The sequence below is a fragment of the Stegastes partitus genome, unplaced genomic scaffold, assembly GCF_000690725.1.
Source record: "Stegastes partitus isolate 25-593 unplaced genomic scaffold, Stegastes_partitus-1.0.2 Scaffold965, whole genome shotgun sequence".
In the NCBI taxonomy this organism is placed as follows: domain Eukaryota; kingdom Metazoa; phylum Chordata; class Actinopteri; family Pomacentridae; genus Stegastes; species Stegastes partitus.
This window is the reverse complement of record NW_007578696.1, coordinates 42119-53842: the sequence shown is the minus strand read 5'-3', so window position 1 is coordinate 53842 and position 11724 is coordinate 42119. Positions and strand designations below refer to the sequence as shown.

General features: G+C 40.3%; 2 protein-coding genes across 2 annotated transcripts; one reads left to right on the top strand and one right to left on the bottom strand.

The window, feature by feature from the left end:
• Positions 1-647: 647 nt before the first annotated feature.
• On the bottom strand, positions 648-4765 carry sf3a2 (splicing factor 3a, subunit 2). Its single transcript, XM_008294463.1, has 8 exons — positions 4706-4765; positions 2968-3256; positions 2810-2856; positions 2281-2390; positions 2100-2149; positions 1492-1632; positions 1336-1404; positions 648-1239 (listed from the first exon to the last, which is right to left on the bottom strand). The coding sequence occupies exons 2-8, from the start codon at positions 3163-3165 to the stop codon at positions 964-966; spliced, it is 891 nt and encodes a 296-aa protein (XP_008292685.1). The 5' UTR covers positions 3166-3256; positions 4706-4765; the 3' UTR covers positions 648-963.
• Positions 4766-5032: 267 nt separating this feature from the next.
• plekhj1 (pleckstrin homology domain containing, family J member 1) lies at positions 5033-11483 on the top strand. The gene is made up of 6 exons (XM_008294462.1): positions 5033-5397; positions 5537-5604; positions 5774-5840; positions 6912-7002; positions 9207-9270; positions 9936-11483. Exons 1-6 carry the CDS (start codon positions 5304-5306, stop codon positions 10026-10028), a joined length of 477 nt encoding a protein of 158 aa, XP_008292684.1. The 5' UTR covers positions 5033-5303; the 3' UTR covers positions 10029-11483.
• The last annotated feature ends 241 nt before the right edge of the window (positions 11484-11724 follow it).

Below are 11724 nucleotides of genomic sequence, written 5' to 3'. Positions count from 1 at the left end.
AAAGAGAGCGAAGAAAAAGACTCAAAAAGGATGAGTGGATTCTTTCTAGCGTGGCGGATTTTATAGAAAGTATTTTCTAAACATTCTTCAGCTGAAGTGATTTGGTAACATCTATTTAAAAATCATAATTTTGTCCATCAAACTAAATAAGAACTACTGAGCTTCTACAATGTGTGCTTACAGCTACATGGCAGAACAGAATCAGCAGTGTTGTGTTGCAGCTCTGTGTTGCTCTCCTGGTCAAATGCGACTTGTGTGTGATGGAGCTTTGGATTACTGATGAGGGCAACTGCAATTTAATGAAATTTATTGTTTTAACCGCTTTATTGAAAATGTTTATGTGATCATTTGGTTATTTTTTTTTTTTGGATGTTGAGCGACATAAGACATCTAATAAACTGTGTCCATTCAAGCTTGGCTAAATGTCAACAGTATGTACTTTGAAGAGGTTAAGAGTAAGGATTATCAGTCGTTTGTCCAATTTAGCCTTTTTATTGTTTAAGAGCTGCTTCAGAGAGCCTAGTTAAAGGGTTGTCTCTTCAGCTAATTCAAGCTTTTATCCCGATCAGTAACCTTGAGCTTAGATGGTGCAGGAACTGTCAATAAATCATTCTGTGTGATTCGATGCAAAAGCACAGACACAAACGTTTCCTGTTTCTCTACAGCTTTTAATTACAAAAACATCTTAAAAGACGAGCTACCAGTCGTAGCTCCATATCCACAACCTAGACTTTAATACAAAAGAGTGTGGTCAAATTTATACTGGTGCAACAACACACTGCCCTACACGTTCAAATAAACCAAAGAAATGCATAAAAACCTAACAAATGGGGACTTTAAGCAGCTGTAGAAATAATTAAACTGAATATACCTGTAATATCCAAAGGGAGGTTGACACTGTGGCTGACAGGCAGGGCAGTGTGATCGCACACAATGACAGAATCATACATTTCTAACAGATGATCAATTATTAGACATTCCAAGGCCCTCTGGAGGGGGCGGCCTCATTGGCATGGGGGGCATGGGCATCTGAGGGGGCATCTGGGGGGCACCTGGTGCACCAGGTGGGAGGGGAGGCACAGGCATCCCTCCAGGTGGGGGAGGAGGCAGACTGTCGTTTGGTGGGCGAGGTCCAACACCACTCATCAGAGGAGGGGGGCGCTTCACGCTGGTAGGAGGTGCTGGACCACCGGACGGGGGAAGAGCTTTCTCCATTTTGAAGTGGAATTGTAGAAAGAACTGGGAGAGGAAATGACATAAAAGAAAGCTTGTAACATATTTCTTCTGATGAAAAAGGGTGACTTTGTGATTACTAAAGCTTCATATTATCAATACCTGTTTAGTTTCTCTGTTCCAGTGAGTCCAGAAGCGGTTTTCTGCTTTATCAATTTCTCTACTGGGAACCTACAAGAGCATACAATTCGATATAACATTGCAGCAGACACCACCATTACACTGTACAGGCACAATGAAAGTGCAGATCCAACTCACTTTGAAGGCTATGGTCTCATACGGTTCAGCAGCCAACAGCAGGTACTGCCAGCGACGATCAGGGGGCTCGATGCGCTGTTCATAGGCAGACATGAAGCGGTGCCTGGGTCCAATTCCTTCAGCGACCTCTGGATAGTCAATCTAAAGGACAGAGATAAGAAAATGGTTTTACAGCAAGTGTCTTTAACAGTCAGATGACAATGGCTAGAATTAACATTTTGTCATTACTGTGGCATTAAAGAACTTTATAGGTGAGAGCATGAAGTGCTGCTTTGTATCTGTGACCCTATTTCAGTACACAGCTACATTCACTATTTGAGTAACAAGTAACCAAAAATAAGTGGGATTTAAGTGTGGAATACAAAGCCAAACTTGTCAACAACACCTGCTTGGCTGTGAATCACAAGCTACCCAGCACCTCATAAAGAATAGATGCCCACAAAAAAAACAGTGAGTACTGGACATTGTCAGAAGTATATTGCCAGGCTTGAATTAGCGGCGATGGAGAAGTTAGAAAAACAACACAGCTATTTTGTTTTTGGAACATATTTATTTTTGTTCCACAGTTTAACACATTTCACACAGTAATTCTCACTGAACGCACTAACCTGGAAAAGTAAAGACTGCTGTCCAGTCTCTGGATCTCTCTGTTTGGTCACTATAAAAGAGAAAAGAAAAGAAAAGAAAGAAATTGACCACACATTAAAATAAAATACATCTGCAGTCAAACTACGATCATCACAAACTACATAATGACTGCACTGATATGTAACAATACAGCGAGCCTACCCTTGTATCCTGGTCGACCAATTTTGACAAACTTCTTGACTTCAACTTTAACTTTCGCTGGAGCTGGTTGAGCAGGAGCTTCCTTCGCCTCTTTAGCTGCTCTCCGTGCTCTGAAACACACAAAATATTAAGATATTTATTTATAAAAAACCCACAATGGATACCATGGGCTGTTAATAGCCACATATTCAAACAGAAAACACCCCACTGTTGCTGGGGCAAGCAAAGCTAAAGTTAGTTTGAGCTGAACAAACATTCTGTAGCAACCAAGTACTGTTTGCCTTGCATTAGAAACACGAGGAACAACTTAGTCACTGCACTTGAATTTTGCATGTACCATGTTTCATTCAAGCAGGCAAGTTTCACCAAAAGATGTTATGTCAGTCATATTTACATAACAACAAATACATCTCAGTGCACAGTTACGTTAAAAACATCATTTCAAGAGAACCAAAAAGTAACAGAAAAAGCAACAGCTCTTGCACTTCTGTCTGTGACATGTTGGAGTATCAACAAGTTGTGGACTTACAAGTTGGTCTGATGTTTCTTTCCTTGCGTGTGAGCCAAGTAGCTGCCCTGTAATGCATAAAAGGGCAGTTTATATTTTTTCTTTTTGAAACAAGACACTGAAATACCATCAAGTGCAGACAACACAATGTAGTACATTTTCCTTATGAGCCTACTCACCTCATTGTTGTGAAGTGTCAGACAAAGTTTGCACTCGTATGATCCTAAGTGATTCTTCATAAAATAGGGGTCTTTGTTGATGTCAATGGTCTCCAGGGCCAGCTGACGTAACCGCTCTCGCCTGTCTCTGTTACTCTCAGAGGCAGATGCCACCCCACCGCTCCCCGTCTTCCCTCCAGCTCGATGCTGGAAATCCATGTTTGCAAGGTGATGGATCGATCACGCAGACTCACCTACACCTGGGTATCCAGTCAGAACTGGACAGGCACTCCGAACAGATCCTTCCTATCTGGGAGAAAAAATAAAATACAAACAGTTGTCAAATATGGAAAAAATGAACAACATATATTGTTATGATTGCATTGTGTACGTCTAGATTATGGCACAGCACGGTGGAGTTAAAGTACCATTTGTGTGTCATCTATGCTACTAACTTGACACAGTAAATTCAAATTGATTTTTTTATTGCTTAAATAACAAACTAGATTCTTGACTTATGTTCATTCATTGTATACCCTGTGTTCGGCCTGGAACATAAAACAATAGAACGATGTACAGACAATAGACACTTCATCAATTGCAAGGAGATAACTGTTCAAAAGAATGCTTGATAGCTTCACTTAAATGTATTTGGTGCGATCCACTGTGACAGCACATAAAGAAAACAAAGTTTAGTTGCATGAACAAATCCCAAGCATGCTTCCTCCCTGGCTCATAAACAGCCTATCATGTGCTGACACAGTGAAGGCCCCTTGCGTTTCAACACTTTCCCATGGCATTCAGGCAGACGTTCCAAAGTGTACTCATCCCCAGCTGCCTGGGCCTCCCGCCACCCCTGTTCACCCTTGCAGACCTCACCTAGAGGAGGCTGTGGCCAGCAGCAACCGATGGTTGCCCATCCACCTAAGCAACGCACCCTCCCTCGTCACCCTCTCTGCATTTCCACATTTTATTTGCTTTGTTCACTTATTGACTATCAAGGTGAGATGATTCCTTTGTCCTTATTTATTTTTTGAGTGGGTACTACTGATGTGTGTGTTTACCACTGTTATTTTAACATTAAAGTTGCTATACGTGTATCTAAATGCACAGGCTAACTTGCTGAATTCAAAGTATGGTGGTCCAAATTATAATGAAACATATTTTTTCTAACAGGTTGATATTAGAAGAAATTAGATATAATTATCAATATCGACTGAAATAAAACATTTCACAGTGATATATTTTCAGCTATATAGCAAGCCTTACACATACACATTATATAAACTTCGACACTGCAACAGGTCTGGGTTGTAGTTCATTCTTTAAAAACAACACATCTTCAAACCCCTCTTGACCCAAATGTCTATACGCTCACTTCCCTTGCAAGCCAGCAGTGTAATGACTGAGAGGGTACACCACAATATACATTCACGTAGGCAAATATTTCTGATTTACTTGAAATAAATCCAAACGGCACAAAAGGAAAATATATACCACTCCAAAACGAATAGACTTTAATGAATGATCCCTCCAACGTCCAGTTAGCATGTTAGCATAGAGTAATGTTAGCTACTGAATGCATTGTGGCAATGCTACTGCTAAGCTAAAGGTGTTTCCAGCTAGTAACACATGGCTTATAATGAACATAAATGACCAAACTACAAAGGAAATAACGCTAGATCCGTGTATGTAATAACATTAGATACTTGTGAAAACGAAAAGGTTGAAATAACGAGATATTGTTCAAAACACTCACCAACTCCTCAACGTCAGGCGCACGCAAATATAGTTACGTGTTGCGCATGCGTCATTGACTTCTTCGGGTATTTTTTTCCTTCTTCTTCAAACTTGCTATCGCCACCTCCTGGACTGACCCTCAACAGCCAAACAGGCGATAACCATTATCTCCCTAGAGATTCTATTATGTTATATTTTTAGATAGCTTTTTGTCTTTGTTTTATTTATAAATATCTATTATAGTTATGAATCTATCTCTCCTGATGCAACTGCGATTCACTATTGATAAAGCTGCCCGCCTCGTTTGAGCCTCACCGGCCACCGTACACTTACCAGCGAGGAGTATTGCTACTGCCAAACCGAGAGGAGAGTGTGTGTGTGTCCGGTGTGTAGCATGAAGGAGAACACCGTATTCACTCGAGCGCAGAAATGACCAAAGACCCTCCGTCACATTTCGACGACATCAGATAACGAAGCAGCGAACCGGACGGTACAAACGACACATTTCACTACTGTTAGCCAGCGCTATTGTCATGTTTTCTGTCGGGGAAACGGGTCAACCGTAGCCACAGTGTCCGTCTGCGTCCAAACGGTGTGTATCTGCGTCAGTGGCCGTGATGCGTTTCAACGAGAAGGAGCTGGTGTCTCTGAGCCGCCAGCCCTCAGAGATGGCAGCTGAACTGGGCATGAGGGGTCCAAAGAAAGGAGACGGTACGGCGGGTTTACTACTTTCCATTTTGTGAATGTTGGGCAGCAGCTAATGCTAAGAGCTAGCAGAAAGTTTATGCCACTCAGCTGCACTGTACTGTCTGTGTTGTCAAGCTCTCATTTCACTTTCGTTGTGACACAGTTGTGAAGAAGAGGCTGGTCAAACTCGTCGTCAACTTCCTCTTTTATTTCCGGACAGATGAGGAAGAGGTCAGTTGAGTCAGTTTTTTTCACACCAGTCCATGCTGCATCTATTCACACAGCATTTCTTTGAGGTGTTTCACAGCTTCCCTGCACCTCATGGTTTTAATGAAACACGTTACTTGTGAAGGACAACAAAAGATTGAATCTAAATTAAGTCATTATGTTTTTTTGTCAGCCAATTGGAGCTTTGCTGTTGGAGCAGTGTCGGGTGGAGAAGGAGGACAGCCAGACCTTCTCTATTGGTGAGCATCCTCACAGATCTCCAGTTGACACCAACTAACCAAAAGGTCCCATGTTGTTGTTTTTTCAGGGCTGATAGGCATCAAGAAACTGATGTTCATTTGTAGTAAAAATGAAAATCCTGGTGTCATAATTTCAGAAGGACCCAAACTTATGTTTTACAGCAGTTTAATTAAACAAGAGCTTTTCAGCATTGATTGTTGGTAGGCTACTGCTCATGACGTGTGACCAGTAAACCAGTGCTGTAGGTGGAACATGGCTCGAGATCACAGAGCAGTGACAACAGACACCTCCCTTAACACACACGTACAGTGAAGCATGCAGTAGGCGTGACACACAAAATAGCACTGTACAAATACAATGTGACATCAGCTCTGATTGAGTGACGTTAATAATGTAGCGTACACAGGCACCTTGTAAATCCCGCTCCTTACATGGTTTGTTTACTGCAACTGTGTGTCACACCTCTTATATTTCACGGATGCGGAAAAATCTCCATCGACAATGCATCGAGGACGTACCTGTGCATCGTCGCTCATAGCTCAGACCTCCTCAGACATCCTCAGTGATTGCACGACAAGATGAGTCACCGGCAGGAGGACAGAAGACATAAGAGACAAGCAGACTGAAAATAGTGAAATGAGAGGAATTTATAGAGAGAGAGCTGCATCAGAACCAATATAGCAAATTTCTATCCATCCATCCATTATCTATACACCGCTTAATCCTCACTAGGGTCGCGGGGGGGCTGGAGCCTATCCCAGCTGACTTAGGGCGAAGGCAGGGGCAAATTTCTATATTTGACTTATTTTATTGGGAATCAATTAAAATAATAATAATAATCCATCAACCACTAAATTAACGCACATTGTCTCACCTCATGGCTGGTTTCAGGTTTTGTCAGACAGTAAAGATCAGTGAGTTTACATGTCTGTGCTGACACCATTTAAACTGCACTTAACATGTAACTGAACAGCAAGGCAAAGCCCATTTCTTATGACGTTATGTTAACGTTTGTGTTTGTGCTTTGCTTCATGTGTATTTAAGTTAACGCCATGTGTTTGTCTACGTAGCGTTTCTGGATGAAGCAGAGAGGAAGTATCTGTTTGAGTGTGACTCTGAGGAGCAGTGTGGGGAGTGGATAGACTCCATCATCAAAGCGAGGTAGGACTGATTAGTTTTTTTTCTCCCTCTCATTACATCGGACATAAAGGGTTGCTCAAAGACCTATCAATGATGAGTTCATGAACTGAGAAAAAATAACTCAGAAATGTCAAAAAACCACTTTGTGATGTTGTCATCTATCAGCTAGAAGCGTGTCAGAATATGTTGCTGTTACATGGATGTTGGTCAAGCCGTGCAATTTAAGAAGTTACTGGAGGTGCAAGATTGAGAAGCTCATCCATCTGTGCTTTTGACATCTTATATATTACATTATGTATCTATTAAAAGTACAAATAATTGCAAACAAAAATAAAGTTGACTTCCATACATTTTTAAAAATGTAGACAAGTAAACACTGAGCCATAGTGTTTTCTGCATGTGACCATTAAGTCGAAATGAAAAAGACATTGTGTCAGTATTGTTCCAACTTAATTACAAAGCTGTGGTCATGTGAAGGACTGTGTTCTCTACAGCTGAGTGTGTTCACTTATCTGTTGCCTGTCTATATCTGCTGTTGGATGCAATACGAATACTGTGGTGAGAGCAACTTGTTCCAGAAGTTGTGTTTTAGCCGCCGGTAATAGACTCACATGGGTGAATCCGTTACAAATGATTTTGCTTTTTCCATATGCACAATGTCAGCAGTGTGAGTTCTGCTGAGTGGCTTTCAGCTGATCCATCACTACTTTCCCTGGTGCTGTGTTCAAGCTTACTTGGAAAACACAATGCTCCCAAACAGGAGATTAAATGAAGGATCTTAGCGGTTCTCATTTGTGTTTTCTGATCATGCTGCTAAGTGAGCTGCGCTGATCTGGCTAGCATGGTTCAGCGAAGCTCAGCAACAGTCGACAACCAACACACAGCCAAAGCTCACTGAGTGCTTTCTGGGTGGAAATGACGCTTTAATTTTGCACATATGCCAGGATGTTCTGTATTAGGACAGTATTTAACTCATAAAGGCTGGTTGAAAAAAATCAAAACACACAAAAAAAGACTTGCTGATAAAAGTCTAGTTCCAGCTAGCTCGCTTACAACTTTTACATAATCACTTGATCGGGATCATTTCAGCCTACCGTGACCATTTTGCGTAGTCATTATAAGAATCATTTCCATTTACTTGTACGAAACTAGCAGAAATATTATATTACCATCACTATTTCCACATCATTTGTCAGATCGGGTTTTGACTGGTGGTTTTTTAATGATGTCATATCCTTGTGCCCTCTTTTTCAGCTGTGATTTAATAGCACTTGAGTTTAGAATTAGAGCTACCAACAGTTGAGGCATGTTATCGCTTTAAAATTCACCAAAATTACACCATTTATCAGAGCCAGAAACTGAAAGAGAGAGAGAGGAAAAAAAAAATCAAATTCTAGACTTTCTACTACTTTTCAACTACTCATCTGTAATATGCTTTTCCATCAGAAAAAAAAATGGTCAAATATAAGATTAAAATCATGGTAGTTAAAAAAAAATCCCTTTATTCAACATGTCTCATTTGAAAATTTGCCTAAAATAAAGTGTTTGCATTAATTCAAAAGTCATTTGTGACTCTGCTGCAATGTACAGATGTGGCAAAAATTCAGGGACTACTTTCCTGACCTGCACACAATGTTTTCACATAGCAGATGGGAACATGTAGGTAAAATACAAGTATGAAAACATTAAAAATCTAAGTAGTAAAATATATACAGTATGTGGAGCTCCCATTATTTTTCCAGTATTGGTAACACCTGTGGGCAACTGGAAAAATATTGTGGATGTTGAGTTGATGTTCTCTTATTCTTCCTGAAATAAATAATCTAAGAAATTCAATAGTTGTTTTTTCTTCAATTTTTCAATTTATGGCGTTATGACTTTGTTATACTGTGCAAAAGCCATTGTTGAGTTCTTTCTACTTCTAACCTTCTGTTTCTATAGAGGTGTAAGACTTTGTAATGACCCTTTATTGCAGTAAAGAATTATCCAACTGTGAGTAGAAATGTGACAGAAGCAGAAAAAAACCAGGCTGTCAAACTATTATTAGGCTTCTACTGTTATAGAAGCATAATATGAGTAGAAAAGGGCAAATAATTAAACACAGTTATTTGAATGACATTTAATTGTCGACTGAAATGACACGACCGTTACAGCCCTAATCTTCACTGTGTTGTTCTCGAAGCTTATTATCCACCTAAATGCATTTATTGTCTCATCTCTTGCAGTTATGAGTTCATGAGGAAGAACCTTATATTCTATCGGACTGAAATCCACAGGCTCACTGGGAAGGTGAGACCCCCTCACTGCAGCATGTCAGCGCACTAAATGCCACACAGATGATGCTTCTAATCAACTGTGTCACACCACGGGAACGCTTACAGTGTGGATTACACTGGCAGGGTTCTGTGCCGTGCTCAGACGTTGAAGTGCATAATATCTGTCGAAGATAGCAGGGTTGGTAAATGAAGGAAGGCAGCTGAGGTGTGTTTCGGCAGCGTTGCCAGAGCTCTGCTGCAATGTAAGGTCATTGTTAGCACACTGAAGGACATGTGACAGAAAAATTCCAACTATCGCTGCATCTTCACTGCCTGGTCACTCAGGATGATTCTTCAGGATGTTCTTTGACAATTCTTTCTTGAGCCTTTGAACGGGGTGATGATAAATGTAAATAGTCAGAGTAGTAAGAGTGACAACTGAAATCACGTCCTGTGCTAGAGTGACGGCAGACGTCTTGGAAATTTAGATCAAAGCCAGACCTTAAGCATGAGAAGATAAAGATAAAGATAACTTTATTGGTCCCCCAGTGGGGAAAGTTCACTGACACCACTGAGAATAAAATACTTCCTTGTTATCTTGGTGTGTGATTTTGGTGAACCAACCTCCTTCAGTAACAGTGAATTTACTCTGTGTGCTGTTTTTTTTTGTCTGTTCTCACCACCTGCTTTTCTCCACAGGATCCCTTGGAGCAATACGGTATATCAGATGAAACTCGCTTCCAGGTCAGCAACGGTCTGCAACTTATGCCTCGAGATACCTCCTCCCTGTAGACCGGCGTCCTGTGTCCAGATATACTACAATTTCATTTTAGTTCACTCTGCCATTCCTGCATTCACTCCACACTGGTTTGAAAACCCACACAATTAGCATCTACACTCTAGCTTTTTAGGTCTTTACTGTCCTGCAATAAATGCGTTTAGTGTCGCCTCAGGTTTCTGAGGCCAAGCAAAGCTACAACTCAGATTATTCCTCCTGTGTCACTGTCAGTCATCACAGGTTATGCAGGGCTTTGGAAAACTCAACACTGTCTTATTTTTGGCTCTGGGGAATTTTACATACCATTTTCAAACTTTTGCCTTCATTAATCAATTGTCAGTATAAACCTGTTTTATCGTGTGTTTTGTACTGGACATGCTGTATACTTGGACAATGTTTCACAGCTTCAGGACTGGGGTTTAATGATTAGGGGAAAATATCTAATTGTGACTTTTTTTCTGACAAAGTTGAATATCACTTTGTACCAGATTTAAAACATGTGAATGAGCATTACCACATGAGACACCCCCCATAGCGTTAGTGTCATACAAGGAGGACAGCATGAATTTGTAAAGGCACTGATGTAACCATTTCAATCCTGGGTCAGATGTGCTGCGTACTGGTAATGTAAATTGTAGCCTTTGCAATTCGCAAATTGCATTGTTTCAATTTTGATTTGAAATCAATAATTGTTCGGCCGTCTCCAGGACCATTTGTAATATGAGCACAATTGCATTTAACAAGAGTGAGCGCAGGACATATGAACGTTGGTGTAAACCAGTGTTAATCTCATCTCAAACAGGGTGCATTAACCTGTTTGAAGAAGCTTACAATTAATACCCTGCCTACTTTGGAAAATCTTTGGCAGCGTTACTGTCCTGATTTGAACTACATGAGCCCTTTGATCTGCTGACTTGAGCCACATATTTGCTCAGTTTTTTGAGAAAAACACATTTTCAGCTGTCCCAATGTGTATTTATCATGTAGCCCATTTAAACTGTTTAGTTAAAAAAAAAATCTATACTTTTGCACATACTTCTGGGTGTTGAGGGTTTTTCTTTTCTTTCTCTTTTTAAAAAAAATAGTAATTACAGCAATTTACTTGAAGCTACTGTACTCTTTCTGAGGCACTTTGAATCAGATTCCTTTAGGTAAGCTGTTGGACCATGTTGGAAAACCAGGCTCTTGATATGATTCTGACAATATCACACCAACATTTGCAGAGTTTCAGCAAAGAAAGTTTGCTCTCAGCTGTATTCATTGTAAGGGTTCGTTGTCGACAGCAAATTGGTGAAATGTTTATGTCATGAGTCAAGAATCTTCCTACAAAGAGCATATGTCATTGAATGTGTCTTCATTTTAATTTTTGCACATGGAATGTGTTTAGTCTGTTTTTACGTAGTAATATTACACCTGTTTCACTGGCATCTCTTTTTATACTAATAAAGCCATTTGAACGACACTGTAAATTCATGCAGTCTGTCATCTGTTTAATCAACATGTTACTTTTAAAGATCCTTCTGATGTAAATCAAGTTTGTTTTGTTTTTTTAAACCTCCTTAACATATCTGTGTTGTATTTTTCGTAGATCATATAAGAAGGCAGTCGACATCATGGGGGAATGCTTTCACCTTGAAACTGTAGTGTACCGATGACAGTCTCACAAACACAGATTTAGACTTCCGGGGATTTGTATGTAACAAACCCATA

Coding starts and splice junctions, on each gene's coding strand:
- plekhj1 (XM_008294462.1), top strand. CDS start 5,304: ATGCGTTTCAACGAGAAGGAGCTGGTGTCTCTGAGCCGCCAGCCCTCA. Junction 5,605..5,773: donor TCCGGACAGATGAGGAAGAG/GTCAGTTGAGTC, acceptor TTTTTTTGTCAG/CCAATTGGAGCTTTGCTGTT. Junction 7,003..9,206: donor GACTCCATCATCAAAGCGAG/GTAGGACTGATT, acceptor CATCTCTTGCAG/TTATGAGTTCATGAGGAAGA.
- sf3a2 (XM_008294463.1), bottom strand. CDS start 3,165: ATGGATTTCCAGCATCGAGCTGGAGGGAAGACGGGGAGCGGTGGGGTG. Junction 2,391..2,809: donor AAGAAACATCAGACCAACTT/GTAAGTCCACAA, acceptor TGTGTGTTTCAG/AGCACGGAGAGCAGCTAAAG. Junction 1,633..2,099: donor AGCAGTCTTTACTTTTCCAG/GTTAGTGCGTTC, acceptor TCTGTCCTTTAG/ATTGACTATCCAGAGGTCGC.